At 51.0% G+C, this 18075-nt stretch overlaps 1 protein-coding gene across 1 annotated transcript; it reads left to right on the top strand.

Moving 5' to 3' along the window:
• Window positions 1-6572: 6572 nt before the first annotated feature.
• KRT74 (keratin 74) lies at window positions 6573-14651 on the top strand. The gene is made up of 9 exons (XM_079140892.1): window positions 6573-7085; window positions 7739-7953; window positions 8351-8411; window positions 8920-9015; window positions 9505-9669; window positions 11206-11331; window positions 12984-13204; window positions 13627-13661; window positions 14127-14651. The coding sequence occupies exons 1-9, from the start codon at window positions 6615-6617 to the stop codon at window positions 14318-14320; spliced, it is 1584 nt and encodes a 527-aa protein (XP_078997018.1). The 5' UTR covers window positions 6573-6614; the 3' UTR covers window positions 14321-14651.
• Window positions 14652-18075: the final 3424 nt, after the last annotated feature.

Raw genomic sequence — 18075 nt, 5'->3', positions numbered from 1 at the left:
TTCAGCAGGAGGAGCTCACACTCTGACCCGAGCCCCAGGTGCCAGTGTTAAAGTGGCCCCTGGAACCCACCTGCCCCAACCTCTAATTGCGCAGCCGGTTTGTCTCCCCGAGGGTGGGGCAGAGGGCCCTCACTCCACAGCAGTGAGAGCTTCCCTGTGGCCCGTGGGTAGCTGCCCCTTCCAGGCCAGGCTGCGGCTGGACTCTGGAGGGCTCACTTCACCCCCTGCCTCCAGCCTCAGGGCGCATCTCCCGCTCGCTCTCTGTTTGCAGCCCCTTCCCTCAGACCCCGACCATCCTCCCCACCGACCTGGCTCTATAGGCTCCCCTTCCCTCAAGACCCCCTTCTTATTTCTTCTACTTCTTTCTTGACATCCTGCTTTTATCTTTTATCCTCCCGATCTCCATCCTGTCTGTGTTATCGGGGTCCCTAGTGCCCCTTCCCTGTCCCTTTCCTAACTGTGCTCCCCAGGGCCCAGCAGGCCCAGTTATAATGTGGGCACAGGGAGGGGGGCCGTGTATTCCCCACAGCCTAGGTATGTGCCACCCCAGGCCTGCCCACTACTCTGGCATCTCCCTAGGGACGGGGTGGGGCTGGGCTTCTCCTTCCTGTTTGGACAGGGATGATAGGAGATAGAGAGCATGTCATTAGTGATGAGGTGGCTTAATTACAGCCCGCTGTGCAGTCTGGCTTGTTTACTTTGTAAATGGGCAGAGGAAGAGGCAGATCAAGCATCAGTCTTCACAGTCACGATCAAAAGATTAAGGCATTTCCTCAGCCTCTCTGTTCTCTTTTTCAAAAAGGAATCACCCATTGAACGGGGTTGGGAGTCAGAAAATACCTTACAAAAACCTTTTCCAAAAGTGGTGGCGGTGGTGGTTGAAGAGCCTGAGATATGGGGTTGGATGAAATAATACCCAAACAGGGGCCTGTTGGTATCTTGAAATGAGTGAAGGGAAGGAATCCCATCTCTCTCTGAGCAAGACGGTGCTTGCCTGGACATACCTGGGTGCATTTGCGCTGGGGGGAGCTCCTCGTGATGACTGGGCAGGGTGGGTGGAGCTGTAAAGAGTTCAGAGAGCTTTCCTCTTAAAACAGGAGAGAGAAAGAGAACTAAAGATGGCTTGGTCTACAGTAAAGCTAGAGCCTGGCCCACCATAAAGGCCTTGTGTGTAGAAGAGCCTGAAGAAACAGGCATGGGGCCCAGAGGAGCTTGGTGAGGCCCAGCCAGCATTTGCTACAGGCAGAGGACACTCGGACTGGGGAAAATGAAAACTGGTTCACAGCCCCTAAACCAGAGGGAAGCCAGGCAGAGCAGGGCTCGTGGTGACAGAGCCCTGAGGGGCTGGGGACTGTCACTTTCCTCTTGGGACCCAGAGAGAAGACAGGGGTCGAAGATAGAGCTCAGGCTTTCCTACAGAAGCTGGTGGGAGCTTGGGGAGTCAGGGGATGCTGAGGACCCTCTTTGGGTAGGAGGGAGAATTCTGACCAGAGGCTCTGCTCACCCGTGGAACATGAGCCTGTCCTTGAGATTTGGCAAGGCTGCTCGGGGGGCCACATGTAGGTCGGGCCCAGCACTAGGGCATGGTCAGGGGCAAGTGGGGCAGCAACCCATTCGCGCACCCCGCAGAGGACTGTATCTTCCCAGAAGAGAGGGCGCCTTCTTCTCACTGAATGAGAACAGTGGCATGTGCCCGTCCCGAGCTAGGCTGCTGCAGAGAAGGGCCGAGACGCTAATGCTGGAAAGGGGAAGACCCTTGACTCAGAGGAGGGTGTGGCAGAGAGGCACTCCCCCATGTGTACCCCCAGAGTGCTATAGAAAAGTCTGTGAGGCCAGCAGTCAGGAGGCCTGCTGCCAGGTTTCAGGTCACTGACCACGATCTGCTCCTTTTGTCATGAATAGAGGCTCATGGTAAAACATCTACACTCCCGTGGCACTGAGAAGTAGGAATTTTGACCTCAGTGACTGTGTGTCTGTCACTCAGCACAGTATCCATCACAGAGTAGGCATTTAGTGAGTGTGCATGGAACTAAATTTAAAACCATGCTGAGCCTGGCATGGTGACACACTCCTGTAATCCCAGTGACTCGGGAAGCCAAGGCAGAAGGATCCCCTCAGCAACTTAGCAAGACCCTGTCTCAAAATAAAAAATAAAGAAGGACTGGGGATTTAGTTCCATGGTAAAGTACCGCTGGGTGCAATTTCCAGTACCAAAAATCAAATAGATTTTTATTTTTAAATGGTGACCTGTCACCTGTCTCCCTACACCCTCTCCCCGCCCCTCCTCTCCAGTGCCCCAGATCAGATGGCAGCAGTCACACCCCATCCCGGGTGCATTTCATCTCTGCTGTGGGGCTGAATTCTCCGGGAGCCTGAGCAGTTGAGGTGGGGAAGATGGAGAGTCTGGGGGTGGGGACACAGTGAGAACAGGGAGGACACAGACGGCCGGCGTTGTGTGAGCTGGCTAACTTTGGGAGAGGAAGGGACCACAGATGCGTCTCATCTGCTGGCTGATCCTGGACAAGTAGTGGGTCCGCTTTCTAAACCGAGCTTCTTTTCTAAGGGAAAGCAGAGAATTCCATGTCATCACTGTGGTCCTGTGGTTCATCCCTGGATCATGTTGCCCCAAAGTTAGCTCAAGAATCCTTCGAGCCGCTTCTCTTCTTTATGAATGACCTTTACCTACAGATTCTGATCCTTCAACTGTTGTCCTGTGCCGGGGCAGTCAGAAGGCCAAAGGGCTGGAGGAAGATGACCTTTATTATCCATCTTCAAACCCAGCCTACCTGACTTCTGTCCATTTGGGATTGTTACGATGTTCCATCTGGGATTGCTTTCTCTTTACCTCTGGCATAACGTGCTTTGCAGAATGGGATTTTTGCCCTCTGGGACTTTTCTAAACCAAGATGGTGGGAGATTATGGAACGGTGGACCCAGCTTCCTCTGGCTCTCTGAACACCCGTATCCCTGTGGTTCTACTATTTAATGTAAAGCACAGGCCCTGTTGCTTCTCCTCAGGACCCTTGCCTGATTCCACACTGTCTGCAGGAGAAGGGGACCACCCATAGCCCACCTGGGCTTCTCACTGCTTCCCGGGTGCTCCATGTACCTGCCCAGGCTGGCCTACCTCCCACCCCTCACTCCAGATGGCCACATCTCTGTCTTATTCTGGTTTTGTTTGTTTGTTTAGGCTGGTGATGACCTAGGGGAAACAAAAAGCACATTTTAGGTGATTTTTTAAAATTCAGATTTTCAGTAATAGCTCATCTGAGTCACTCACTTTTGCCTATAATCCAACACAGGCATTCAGAGTTAAAACTATAACAATCATGATAGAACATTTTTATGTGCTTATGCTTTGTCTCTTCCAGTTTGGTTAACTTCCTAGAGGAGAGTGTCTTAGACATCTCTCTCCATGTCTAGCAGAGCGCTGAACACTCAGTAGGGGATCAGGTGATCGGTTTCATACCTATTGAATGAATCAATTTCTTCAGGCCATGGACACAAATTAGTCCAATGAACTCCAAGAGCGGGGCGTGGTGTGTGATGAGTGATTGAAGGGTAGCCAATGTGGGGGGGGGGGGGGGCTGGAACCGTGGCTATCTTCCTCCCTAGGCCAAAGGCAGCTCCCCTGCAACTGCACCCCCTAGGAACCTCCTAGAAAGGGCACTGCTGTGGGGAAATCCCCTCCACCTCTGCCTCGTCCTTCTCTGTCACCACAACCATCACTATCTTCATTGCCATCATTACGTCCTTGCTGACACTCCCCAGCACTGGGCCCGGCAATGCAGGAGGCACTCTGTAAATGAACACAAGGGTGCTAGGACCCCAAACCCTGCCCAGCCCATGGCTTCAGAGCACAGGTGGGTTCGCTTCATTCTACAGCATTTCCATGGGCACCTGGAAATCTGCCTGGAATTTATCCTCAGTCTTCTCCAGGATCCAACCTTTCCTACTTTGCAAAGGCTCTGCTGTGGGTCCCCAGCAAGAGGCCCAGCTTTCCCACACACTGGGGCTTGCCCTCAGCCAGGCAGAGGAGGTACAAAAGCGGGCCCAGGACACTGCCCTAATCAGAACCAGATTTATTTCCCCTGCAGAGCCTGGAGTGAAGGGCCAGATACTGGGGATTCTAGAATAAGCCTCTAGGAAGGCGAGTCTTTCCCTCCACTCTGCCCATCCCTATTTGGCCTAACTTTCTCTCTGAACTCTAGAGTGATGTCCAATCCTGAGCAAGCACTTAATACAAGCCTCCAGTTCTATGGCAACCTCTCCTTCCCCTCACACAGCACTTGACTCAAAACCACATGAGAGCCAGGTACGACGCCGCCTGTAATTCCAGTGGCTCAAGAAGCAGAGTCAAGAGGATCGCAAGTTCAAAGCCAGCCTTAGCAAATAGCAAGATCCTGAGCAACACAGCAAGGCCCTATCTCTAAATAAAATATTAAAAAGGGCTGGAGATGTGGTTCAGTGGTTAAGCACCCCTGGGTTCAATCCCAGGTACCAAAATAATAATAAAAAAAAAGAGAATACTATCATCAAGAGGGACTCAGCACACACCTGCTGCACCCGCCACACGCACCGGGAAGCCTCAGCATCTTTGCCTCTATCACATAGCATGGTGGTTAGGAACGTGGCCTTTGAAACCAGGTGTACTTGAACTCCAGTCCCAGCTCGGACTGGATAGCTGAGCGACTGGGAAAGTTCTTTAATGGGACTAAATCTCAGTTTCCTCAACTGTAAATAAAGTTAGTAATGTGAGGGTTAAATTAGAGATCCATGCATCACCTGGAGGAATCCTGGCTTGGATGAAGTGAATGGTAGGCCTTGACTCCTCTGTTACACTGTTACTGTGACTATCTTACTGCTGACACCATGGCTACTATTGCTGGAAGTTATTCTGTAATCCCTGCTCCTTTAAGGCAGTCCCTGTGATGAGGGATTTTGGGGCTACTAAGCTCAGTTTTCAGGAGGCTCCCAAAATCCCATCAAAATTAGCCACTCCTCCTCTGCAGCCTTCTGTTCCATAGTTCAAAATGCTCTTCTGTTATTCTGGACCTTTGGTTCTGGTTTAAATTCTTGGTGCAGATCCCTCTCATTGGATTGCAGACTCCTTAAGGGCTGGGACTATATGTCAGTCACCCCCAGATCAAAGAATTTACATTATTTGTCAACATTTTCACACCAGAAAGGAGGCAAAACCAGCATCTGCCTGGTAGAGAGCACACATTTAACTGTGGATGGGTAATCGGGTTTAGGAAACCACAAGCCACCATTTTAATTATGCCCTCCCAGGCCCTAGGGTAAGGCTCTGCCAGTAAGGTTGGGAGGCAGGCCCCACTGCTGCTTCAGGGACTGAGTTGAAAACCCCTGTGCAGGGCAAGTCCTCTGAGGTGGGTTCCAGCCTCCACTCCATCTCCCCTGCCCTGCCCTGCCCATTTTCCCCAACTGTGGGAGCAGCTGTCTGCTACCCTCTGCCTGATTCAAACAGTTGAGGGCCCCGATACAGTCATAGTTAGTGGTCAGCGTCCCGCAGCAGGGCAGCTACCACATATCTAGGTTTGAAATAATTTTTAAGCATTCCACTCCATCAGGACCACCTGAGCTATAAAGGGCTGATATTTCCTGCTCTAAAATGGAGTGACTCCTGGCAGTGATCAGGACATTGGCAGAATAGCCCACCTTGATTCCGATAGTGAAACTTAGGGCTCCTTGTACCTGATTAACTTTAGCCAGGGGGTGTTCTACACACAGAGAGATGAGCTAATGTCCAGCTCCTGCCTGGCCTTCCAGGATGGGACAGATAACCTTATCCAGGAAAGAAAAGCCCACTGGAAGAAATGCCAGCTGTCTGACAAGATTCCCACTGTTGAAAAGGCAACTTTGAGGTCACTACCAGCCAGACTCTCCGTGCCCAATACAGAAATCCCTAAACAACAGCCCTGAAGGGGCTGGTGGAGCTGCTGCCTGCTCATTCCTACCCTCTCTCAGGTCACTTCCACTGCCATACAGCTGTGATCCTTGACATGACCCCCGAGTGGCTCCATGGAGCTTCTTTCCAGATCCTTGAAGATATCTTCCCAAGAAGAATCTCCTTTCCAAGTATTCTCTTCTCTGGCTTAAGCACCTCAGCTCCTCAACAAGAATGGATACCAGAAGATGGTTTCCTTCAGAAGCAAACCTGGGGTGTCCAGATGAGCCCTCTGTGGATAAAGCCAGGCCTTCCCCTGTTTCTTGATGATAGATAAGCAAGAAGGAGGCAGCGCTGGCAAAACAGAACTGGGAGATCTCGGGAGGGGATAACTCTCTAGGCCCCTAATTAGGGAGCACAGATAAACTCCAAATTAGACCACTCCAGTGTGCAAGGGCAGCATATTCCACTTGCTATCAGAAGGGCTTTGTTGCTGCAAAGGGCTTGGAGATCTCTGTTCTGCAAATTGCCCATGGCCCCCGGCCCTTCAGCGGCAGGGCAGAGGAGATGGAGCAGAGCCGCCCTGTTCCTGGGGCCTGGGCTCAGCAGGGATAAAAGGAGGCAGCGCTCTGGCTGCCCCAGCCTCGTGCTGTCCAGCCCTTGGCAACTGCGTTTCTCCCATTCTCTCAGCTTCCTCCTCCCCGCCATGAGTCGGCAACTGAACTTCAAGTCCGGTGGTGACAAGAGCAACTTCAGCGTGCATTCTGCAGTGCTGCCGAGGAAGACGGTGGGCAACGTGGCTTCTTACCACACCATTGGCCACGGGCCGGGGGCTGGCTTTGGCAGTCGGAGCCTCTACAGTCTCGGAGGGAATCGGCGTATTTCTCTCCATGTGGCTGGCAGTGGCGTTCGGGCTGGAGGGTACAGCTTTGGGCATGGCTCTGCATATGGAGGGGGCCGGGCCAGCGGCTTTGCTGGAAGTATGTTTGGCAGTGTGGCTTTGGGGCCCTCGTGTGCTTCCGCATGCCTGCCGGGGGGCATCCACCAGGTCACTGTCAACAAGAACCTCCTGGCCCCCCTCAATGTGGAGCTGGACCCTGAAATTCAGAAAGTGCGCACCCAGGAGCGGGAACAGATCAAGGCTCTGAACGACAAGTTCGCCTCCTTCATTGACAAGGTGGGTCTCACAGGAGGAAGAGAAAGCAGTTCAGTAAGGTGGGAGAAATTTCCTTAATGCCTGGGAATGGGCTGGGCAATGTGGATGGAAGGGTGAGCTGGGCCTCAGGAAGGGCTCCCACATCAAAAGGGACAGAGAACAGATTCAGCAGATTTGCAAGGCAGGTAGAACAAGGGAATAAATGAATGAGCTGTCTTCTTTGGAGATTTTTCAGAGAAGGGTGGGAAATTGGGCAGAGGGTAGCCCTACCTTGAGAAAGAAGTGGTGGGCTCCTGGAGGGTAGCTGGGAGAACCCCAGCTCTCCAAAGAACATGAAGGGCTAAGAGAATCAAATGCTATTCAGAGGGAAGAACTCAGAGCACAGGAAGAAACACTTTCCTGAGATAAGAAAGAACATTCTAGGGACTAGGGGAGGCAACCAAAGAAAGCTGTGGCATCTTTCTTTGGTGAGTTACTAGCAACTGGTAGTCCAGAAGGTGAGGGAGCTAGAACTTGTAAAGGGTCTTTTTTGCAGCAGATGCCAAGGTCAGTGAGTCAGAACTGGAGTCAAAATGACTTTACAAAAGTCCCTTAACCTGGGGAGTCAATGGTGAATGTTCAAGGAGCCTGAGAGCATCCATGTGGTTTCAGGCAACCATTGATTTGGGTTCCAGGTGCGGTTCCTGGAGCAGCAGAACCAGGTGCTGGAGACCAAGTGGGAGCTGCTGCAGCAGCTGGACCTGAACAACTGCAGGAAGAACCTGGAGCCCATTTATGAGGGCCACATCAGCAGCCTGCGGAAGCAGCTGGAGACACTGTCCGGGGACAGGGTGAGGCTGGACTCGGAGCTGCGGAACATGCGGGATGTGGTGGAGGACTACAAGAAGAGGTGAGTAGGCCCTGCCAAAGGTCAGGGGTCATGAACCTTATCTCTGAGTCACTTTTTAGGAGGGGAGGGAGTCAGCTCCAGAATCAGGAGCTCACATCCCTTCTCTGGTTACTAGGGGGAAGGCCCACCCTGTTTGATGAGAAGGCCCTAGCTGGTGGATAGGGGGTCCTATGCTTATTGACCCGCTAGTTTGGAGAGCCCCAAGGACACCTGGGTATTTTCCTAGGGTGTAGGAGAAGCATAGAAGTGAGATAACCCAGGGGCTTCTTATACCTACCATAGCCTCAGTGCTCATCCCAGGGGACTCTACAGCCTGAGCACTTACCGGCCAGAGGGAGGAAGAAATTACTTGGTGGAGAGGGCTGAGGCTTCTGGCACCTTCTCTCCCTGCCCACAGGTACGAGGTGGAGATTAACCGGCGCACTGCAGCAGAGAATGAGTTTGTGGTGCTCAAGAAGGTGAGGAGAGAAGAGCCTGTGTCCCCATTCTAAGTAACTCTGCTCAGGGCTTCAGCTCAGGCCACCCGGAGAGGGGACTGGTGTCTGAACACAGTTGGGGTCCTAGTTCTGGCCTCCAGCAATTTAGAGAGGAAGGACACACACAGGAGACAAGACAGGAACAGAAGGGAGAGAATTCTGGGACGGGAACCAGGAAGCCCTGGTTCAGCTTGCCCTTCCTGTGTGACCTGGGGAAACTCAGCAGCACTCTGGGCCGAGTGTTCTCCATATGCAACAGAGGAAGTGCAGTCCTTGCCCCTCTACCAACTCCCAAAGATGCAGTGAGTGTGAGAGGAAACTGACATTGAGTGACTCTGTTCATTAGTGTGCTTCCCTTTGTGGGGGAAAAAAAAAGAAAACCATAAACAAAACCAGAAAAACTCAGAAAGTCGGGTGGCTTCGGGGCTAAAGGCAGGGGCAGGGAAGCTGGGGATGAGGGTTATGCTGCTCCCTGGCTGTCTCTCGTCAGGATGCAGATGCAGCCTACGCAGTCAAGGTGGAGCTACAGGCCAAAGTGGACTCTCTGGACAAGGACATCAAGTTCCTGAAATGTCTGTACGATGCGGTAAGGGCACTCCTCCCAGCCCCACGCTGCCCTCTTCCAGCCGAGGGCTTCTCCTGACTCTCAGGAGGGGAATGTGGTCTTTACAGTGAGGGATGTTTTGGTGGCAAGGTACAAATCCCTGCACTAGTTGACCATGAAAGTACAGTGTTCTGTCTGTGGAGACCACACACACAGGAGACAACTGATCTGGGCCATGTAGTGGTCTTGCCCACAGGAGAGAGAATTGGCCTCGTGAGGTCCTCCTGATGCCCAGCTTCTCAGGTTGCGTGGAACCGTAGGAAATGCGTTCTTCCTCCTGAGCGTGCGCTACTGCTGCCTGCTGCTGCGGGCCATTTTCCTTTGGATCTGCAGGCACATCCTCAGCAGACACTTACCCCACTTCAGCCCTGTGGAACCAGTGACCCATTTTGCCAGGAACACAGTCCTGGAAGACTGAGCGGACACAGGAATGAAGCGGGGCCTTGATTCTGTCCTTATCTCTCAACCCAGGAAATCGCCCAGATCCAAACTCATGCCAGTGAGACCTCTGTCATCCTGTCTATGGACAACAACCGGGACCTGGACCTGGACAGCATCATTGCTGAGGTCCGTGCCCACTATGAGGACATCGCCCTGAAGAGCAAGGCTGAGGCCGAGGCCCTGTACCAGACCAAGGTGGGCACTGGGCGGGTCTCCCTCCTTCCTGGAAAGGGTTGTCTCCATCTATGAATGGGACAGGTGACTCTCCTAGGACACTGTGGATTCAACCAGTGAGAGAAGGGTTGAAACCAATAGTTCAATGCTGAAAATTCTCAGCACAGGGTATTATCAAAGATAAATAAGAAAACTGGTATGAAGGACATACTCACCAGAGAGGGACAAGCAACCCTCAAGGGAGGAGAGAAGTGAGGTGTTCTTATCGTAAAACAAATGTGTTTTCAGGGATAGGGTCATGCTGCCACAGAGCAGGAGGAGAGTCACAGACATGGAGTGAGCTATAGGCGAGCTGAGGTCAGGTGGGGAGTGGGGAGGGGGAAGCCCTGAGCTCTTTTCCGATGGGTGTGGGAAGATGGCCAAGAGCAAGTGAAATTCTGGGAGTGTTCCAGACAATGGAATTATGTGCTGGGTAAGGCCTTTGAGGCTGTCTTGTAGGAAAGCCCTTACCTGGGTCTCCTCTAGGGCCCCTGCTCTCGTGCTCCTTTTCACACCACCATTAGATCCCACCTTTATTAGTCAGCTTTCTTTCTCTGTGACAAAATGCCTGAGAAAGTCAACTTATAAGGAGAGAAATTTTTATTTTGTCTCATGATTTCAGAAGTTTCAGTTGGTGGTTGCTTGGCCCTATTGCTTTGGTCCTGTGGTGACAGTACATGGGGAGTGAGGGGAAACATCGCGGCGGAGGGTGCTCACCTCATGGCAGCCAGGACATGAGCACAGGGAGGAGGGACCAGGGTCCTCATATCCTGTTCAACAGCACCCCCAATGACTTAACTTCCTTCCCTCTTCTAAAGATACCGCCACCACAATAACACGATAGCACCAAGCTGAGGACAACGCCCCTTTAGGGGACATTCCAGATGCAAACTATCACACTACCAACAACAAAGATGGTGGGCGTGGGTCATCCTCATTGTCTTCTGTCTCTTGTCCTGTCCATGGCTATGCCATTTCCTCTTTTCCAGAGGCCTGGGCACAGGGAAGGAAGAAGCCATGATTCCACTGATTCTGCCTGTGACCCTCTCAAGGGTACATGGAACCCTGAAATTCCCTCCCTTTGCCCCCCATGACCAAGAATACTGCAGGAGAATGCAAGTCTTAGCAGAGTGGGGCCTTCACCTGGCCTGCTCACTGCTAGGTGCCTGAGACAGAACCTGGCCTTTAGAAAATGCCTCTAGGACTATGTGATAAGTGAGTGAAGGCAGGGTCAGGCTTTCCTCACCCTGGGAAGTGCTTAATAAACGTGATCTGCATCTTCTCCTTACCTAGCCCAGGAAGGACTGCAGGCAGGTGATGAGATAGGGGCAGAGATTGCAGATAAGTTTTGCTTAGAGAATAGGGTGGACTGCTTGGTCAGAGCTATAAGGATGCCCAGGTGCTGCTCCTTCAGCACCTGCCCCAGGGTCTCCCTGGCTTGGCCTGGTAGTGGGAGTGCTTGCCCAGGACCCCTTCCCTGCCTTGTCTATCACTCCCTTCCTGTTTCTGGAACACTAGATCCAGGAGCTGCAACTGGCAGCTGGCAAGCATGGAGATGACCTCAAACACACCAGAAATGAGATGTCAGAGCTGAACCGACTCATCCAGAGGATCCGCTGTGATATCACCAATGTGAAGAAGCAGGTGGGCAGCGACCCTGCTGAGAAGGCTGAGATGGAGTTTCCTTTTCTGTGATGGAGACACTGGGGCTGCACTTCAGGAGGAGCAAGTTCCCCTTCCTGGGTTTAGGAACACCTGGGACATCCACCATCTCTCTCCTCACTCTGCCTTGTGTCCCTGTCATCAGGATGGGGAAGATTTGAGCCTATTCTTTGACTCTCCCAGTTTATAGATAGTCAAGGGGGGCTGGCTGGAGGAAGTGACTTGCCATGGGCCCTGGCTAGTCAGTAGCAGGGTCAGGATTTGAGCCTATGTGTCCCCTTGCTCAGAGCCTTTGTGTCCAACAAACCTGCCTACATCTCTTCAGGTATGCCCCTCTAAGAGTTTTCCCTGTGCCTCCTGCTTCCACTGGGCATGGAATGGTGGGGGTGCAGGCAGAATGGAACACATGTCGGGGCCCTCTGTGGCCATGTTAAGTTCCTGTGTTCATGGCAGGGCATGGTCCTGGTGAAGGAGGGTCACAGCCGCAGATGAAGCTCTCCAGGATCCCCTTCCCTGTGCCATGGGACCATTTCTGTTTTACCAGGGGGACCCTATCTTTTCTGAGGGCAGCAAAATCTAAATGCTATTTCATAGGCTGATGACTTTAGAGGCAGGTTCCTGAGACCTCCAGAAGAAGCCGGTCAACTGCGCAAGTGATAGATTAGCCAAACTGACAGACTAGAGCCTATTCTCCTCCCTGGGCCCCACAACCTGCATGCAGTGGAGGGGGACACAGGGACAGCACAACTGACTAATTCACAGACTCCGTGAGGATTGCTCCTTCCCTGCTAGTACCTGGCTTCAGAGCCCCTGGGTGTTCAACAGAGACCAGCTTATGTGGTTTTGGCTGTGAGTTAGGGCCTGCTGTTTTAAGGGAAGGTGACCTCCCCTATTCAAGTCACATGGAGGAGCTTTTAGGCAGAACCTCACTGCAGAGTGCTGGAGGAATCCGGACACACTCTTGGTGCTCACAGGAAGGAAGGGTTCCTGCTAGGAAGACATCCTACCACAGAAATACAGCCACAGTAGGGACCCTTGGCATGCTGCCTGATCCTTAGGGGTGAGCTGGTTGGAGACTCGGGCATGATTCTCCTGATCTGGTGTACTTGAACCTATAGCTCTTGGTAGCATTCAACCTCAGGCATTAGCTTTTTCAAGCACTGAGTTTTCTTCCTGCACTCCTGAAAAACACCTGCTCCTGTAGCTCCCCAGGACAATTCCTTTAAACATTCATCTGCAATAAAAAAGCAAAAGAAGCTGAGTGCAGTGGCATACACTGTAATTCCAGTGACTTCGGAGGCTGAGGCAAGAAGATCACAAACTCTAAGCCAGACTACTCAAGTTCAAGGCGAACCTGGACAACTTAGCAGGACCCTGTCTCAAAATTTAAAAAATAATAATAAATAAAAAGAGCTGGAGATGTAGTTCAGTGGTAAAGTATCCCTGGGTTCAATATCCAGTACTCCCCACACCCCGTCCCCCAAGCAAAAGAGGAACTCCAGGTTCTGGTGTTGGCTCTGTGGCTCTTACTTGCTGTCACCTTGGGCCTCATCTATAAAATGAGGGAGTCGTGCTACTTAATGTGCATGATCTAAATGTTATTTTATGCTTATCTCCTCGTCCTTTGCCCTCAGTGCTCTAACCTGGAGACGGCCATTGCTGATGCTGAGCAGCGAGGGGACAGTGCCCTTAAGGACGCCCGGGCCAAGCTGGACGAGCTGGAGGGTGCCCTGCACCAGGCCAAGGATGAGCTGGCCCGGATGATGCGCGACTACCAGGAGCTCATGAGCCTGAAGCTGTCGCTAGACATCGAGATCGCCACCTACCGCAAGCTGCTGGAGGGCGAGGAGTGCAGGTGAGGGGCACAGGACAACACTCTGCTTCCAGGAGAGGGGCTGTGGGAGCTGGAAGATGAGACATGACAGCGCTGGTGACATCACAAGTGGTGGCAGGGGTTGTTTGGCAGGTGGACGCAGCTGCAGTGTCCTGCAAGGGGTGTCAGATGTGGGCCAAGAGGGCAGGTGGTGTGGTGCCTGAACAGCCCCCGGGGCAGGCAGGCGCAGGTGCAGTGACTGACTTTGCCGCATGCCAGCTGTGTGTTCTGGTAAATCATGCCATGTCTCCATTTTCTCATCTATAAAACAGAGGTTCTAATCCCCACCAGGAGTTTTTATATGGATGAGTTAAAATGATTACACATAAAAGCAAAAGCCCATGAAGGCCTAGCTGAATCTAGACACTTCCCTGAGTTTTATCCTTTAATTTTCTGTCTTGCAGGATGTCTGGGGAGAATCCGTCCTCTGTTAGTATCTGTGAGTATCCTTGGGAAATGGGCTGAGCTGGGAAAGCCAGGGACCCTGAGACCCAGAGCTGATGCCACCTCTGCTTATTGTCTCACTTCATCTGGAAGTTTCTGTTAGTGCCCTGTGACATTTCTCTGGCTTCAGAGGAGGACGATTCCCTTTTGTCCCCTGGCAACAGTGACTGAAATCGTGTCTACCTCTCCCTGCTGTCTCCTCCCTGTGGCACTGTCATCTAGAGGAAAGGTCGGGAATAGGGATGTCCAGGAGGCAGGGACCTTGTCTATCCTATGTGTCCATCCTTCACGTGGAATCTAGCCAGTGACAGGGTCTCAGTCATTGTTGTGTGTCTTGACTGAAGACAACAGTCATGGGCTTAAATAGGGTGTCCTTGAAGGAGACAGTTACTGCTGGGTGTTGTCATTTGTTGACTGACACCTGTTCACCCCTCCCCTGCTCATGGCCCTTCCTCCTCAGCTGTCATCAGTAGCAGCAGTTATGGTTACTATGGTTACCACCCCAGCTCCATGAGTGCTGACCTGGGGACCAGTGGTGCCAGCAGCAGCCGGAGCAGCCAGACCAAGACCCAAGGGGCACGAGCAGGAGACCTCAAGGACTCCCAGGGCAAGAGCACCCCAGCCAGCACCCCAGCCAAGAAGACCACCCGATAAGCCCACTGCCCTGCTCACCTCAGCACCTAGAAGAAAGGATGCCTTGGCCAGAGCCAAAGATGCCTGCCACACCTGAATCCTCCCTCTCCGAGTTCTAGAACTGTCTATAGTAACCCAACTACCCACATCACACCTTGTCTTACTTTCAAGTTCTGATCAATGGTCACCCTCCCTGTGTCAGTAGGTCCTGTGCAGACTTGGTGACTTCTCATTTTCCTCACTGCCTTCAGCTGGAAGGAGGCTTTGGAAACAAAAGACACAATCACCCTGTGGCCCATGGAAGCAATGGTCAGAGAGAGAGAGAGAGAGAGAGAGAGAGAGAGAGAGAGAGAGAGAGAGAGAGAGAGAGAGAGAGAGGAGGAGGAGGGAGGGAAGGGGATAGATATTTTCTGTGCTTAGGTTAAGTTCTCAATTGTCTGAGAGGTTTTACTTCCCGTGCCAGCATGGTGGGGTGAACCCAGAGCTGTGCAATCAGGAGATGAGAAGTAAGTCAGCCTTCCTGTCCCTGCCCTTCCAGAAAGGTCTTTATGGGATAACTATTATTTAGGAGAAAATGTACACATTCTCAGACCTTAAGATGCACCCCTATTCACAAGCCAAGTGAAGGAGACCTGGGGATTTTCCACCACCTCATGTCCCTGAGCCACTCACCCCCTTATTAATCCATGGTAGTTGCCTCCATAGTGAAGCACCTACTGTGCACCAGGCACCCTACAGGCACGGCTCGAGTTCCCAGCCCATCCTTAAGGAAGGCACAGCAACATCCTTGGGGCAGACAGGGAGCCTGATGCTCTGAGGGCTGCAGAATTTGCCCCAGGCACCACCTACTTGCCAGTTCAGACCTAGCTGAGTCAGGGGTCCATGCTTTTTCTGTGGGAAGTCACTACCTCTCTAACAGAGGGACTCTCAGATTCATGGTTCTTGATGAGGGCAGCACAATCACACTGCCTTTTGTCAGGACTGTGGGGCGTGATTGATCCTTGGTCCTCCCTCCTGGATTGGGTCCTATGGTAGCTTCTGACTCTTAGCTCCTATTACATGAGTCTAGCGAGTGGACTTGATCTTGTCTCTGTGTGTACCACTCAGCCAGAAGTCATGGTGTGTGGTGTAAATATTGCTAAGAATGGCACACCTAGTCCCTCCTGTGCTTGAATTGAGGACTCTGAATTTCTGCTGTATATTCAATAAACTGCCCTTGAGTGATGTCAGAGGTGCACTCCTGTCTGTTCGTCAGTCTCTCCAGTTGTCCTGCCCTCTCTGATGATTCCACATGCACAGGTGCATCGCCTCCGTGGGCAGCTGGAGACCAACCGGGAGGAGACTGCTGGGAGAGACAGGTACACTTGTACAAACTAGGGGAAGGTGGCCTAGTGCTGCAGTGCTAAGAAGTGACCGAAGGGGGAGGCTAAGCAAGGAGAGCTTTCTGGAAGAAGAGAGATCCATCAGTTCCTCAGAAAGATGGGCACCTAGACTCCTGGAGCGAGCATGTCAAGCATGCCATCACTGTAGGCCTGGATGTGGGTTTCGTATGCTTATTTGGTGAGGGGTGGGAAGTCTCAGATTTTTGGAAATCAGTAGTGGGGCTGGTGTATTTCCAGGTCTCTCAGCTTTGGTTGGCAGAATTTAGCTTTTTGGTCAGCTTTCCAATCAGTCTTGTGTTATGAGAATGCTCAGAAGCATTTGCTCCTACAGGCCTCAGGACGGCTGTGTTGGGCATGAGAGGGTGGGACTTTCTGGGCCCAAGTAGAGGCCTCCATTCACCTCCTTGTGCCTTTGGTGTATTTAGGAGTCCTTGGGGACACAAGAGCACAGGAATCTGGTGGACTTTCTGCCCAAATGCCTCTCTCTGATGTCACTGTGTCACCACTGTGGGTACTAGACTAGTGCCCTAGGGAATATGGGGGTTCCATTCAGCTTTGCCACTAGCTGGTCACCTGGTACACTCAGGGAGTTCTTAACCTTATGGGTCAGGGGACTCTTTGAGATCTGTTGAAAGCCCAAGAGTGTAGTGAGTCATGTCTGCATGTTCAGAGGTGCACAAATCCTTGAGACTCATCCATGGACACCTTGAGTCATGCACCCAGGTTAAGGGTCTCAGGACCAGACACCCCTAGGGTCTTTACATGATTGACGTTCTGACTTTCCAAAAGACCAAATTCTCAGTGTGTGACCCAGGAGGAGGGGCTCTGGTAGCAGGAGGTTGTGAATGGTACTTACAACCTGAAATAGCTTTTAGAGGAATAAACAAGCCTTTGGTAAAGTCACCTCATTGATCAGGTCACCTCTTCCCAGGTCACAGGGAAGTTGTACTTTGACTGCTGGATGCACCTGCCCTGGTGCTGCTGTGCTGCTGGAGGGCTACATCTGGTGAACAGGTGAAGGGCCAGGGGCTCAGTAGACGTGATGCCTTGCATGCTCACTGGGTGGTGAGGAGGAGAGAGGGGCCACCTCCCCAGGCGCAGCTAAACCACCTGAGAAATGGACAAACTCTCTGCCATCTGGGCATAATTAAGGTCCTGAGAGGTATATGGAGTGACCGTGCTCCTGCTTAAGGACTCAGTTTGGAGATTCCTCTGAAGGTCAGGAAGAGAAACCATGAGGCAGGACCAGAGGTGAATGTTAACTTCAATTACAAACATATATGGCTATTTTGACAATGGTGCAAATAGTATTCAAAGGAATAATGAATCGATTCTTTAATAAATGGTCCTGGGACAATTGGATATCCTATACAAAAATGAGTCAAATAGATCAACAATTTAAATATAAGAACTAAAACCATAGAACTCTTAGAAGAAAATAGAGGAGTAAATCTTTGTGACTTTGGATTTGACAATGAATTATTAGATGTAATAACAAAAATTTAGTCACAAAAGGGAAAATGTATAAATTGGACTTCATTAAAGTCAAACACTTTGTACATTAAAGGACATTGTCAATAAAGTGAAAAGAAAACCTACAGAATGACAAAAAAATTGCAAACCATATATCTAATAAAAGTCTCTTCAAAATATATAAGGAACCCTTACAATTCAACAAAAGGAAACAACCCAGTTAAAGAATGGGGGAAGAACTTTAATGAACTCTTCTACAAAGAATACATACAAATGACCGATGAGCATATGAAAAGATGTCCAAGGTGATTTGACTAATTAAGGAAGTAGAACTCAAACCCACAACAAGGTACCAATTTACACCCACTGGGATAACTATAATAATAATTAAAAAACAGAAAATAAACAAATATTGGTGAGGATGTGGAGAAGTTGGAACACTTTTATGTTGCTGGGGAATATAAAATGATCTGCCTCTGTGGGAAATAGTTTGGCAGTTCCTCTGAATTGTCAAATGACTCAGCAGTTCCACTCCTAGAGATATATCCAAAAGAATTAAAATAAGAGGTTCAAACAATACACACAACACGACTCACCATTGCCAAAGGTGGAAACAGCCCAAATGTCCATCAATGAGTGAAGAGCAGGAAAATTGTGATACAAATATACAAATATACAAAGTATATAAAGAATGACATATGGCATTTGCTGATAAATGGATGGAGTTGGAGAATATTATGCTAAACGAACTAAGCCAAACCCAAAATAACCAAAGGCTGAATGTTTTCTCTGATATGCGGATGCTAATTCACCATAAGTGGAGGAGGGGGTTAGGGAAGGATAGAGTTAGTTTATATTAGGTAGAGGGAGTGAAGGGAGGGGAAGGGGTATGGAGGTAGGAAGGATAGCAGAGTGAAACAG

This window comes from Sciurus vulgaris (genome assembly GCF_902686455.1).
Source record: "Sciurus vulgaris genome assembly, chromosome: 5".
Classification (NCBI taxonomy): Eukaryota; Metazoa; Chordata; class Mammalia; order Rodentia; family Sciuridae; genus Sciurus; species Sciurus vulgaris.
The sequence above is the reverse complement of the archived record's forward strand: the minus strand, read 5'-3'. Positions and strand labels throughout refer to the sequence as shown.

Excerpts from the sequence above, each read along its gene's own strand:
- KRT74 (XM_079140892.1), top strand. The coding sequence starts at position 6,615 with ATGAGTCGGCAACTGAACTTCAAGTCCGGTGGTGACAAGAGCAACTTC. Across the intron at positions 11,332-12,983 it reads TCACCAATGTGAAGAAGCAG|TGCTCTAACCTGGAGACGGC; the intron begins GTGGGCAGCGAC and ends CTTTGCCCTCAG. Across the intron at positions 13,662-14,126 it reads TCCGTCCTCTGTTAGTATCT|CTGTCATCAGTAGCAGCAGT; the intron begins GTGAGTATCCTT and ends CTTCCTCCTCAG.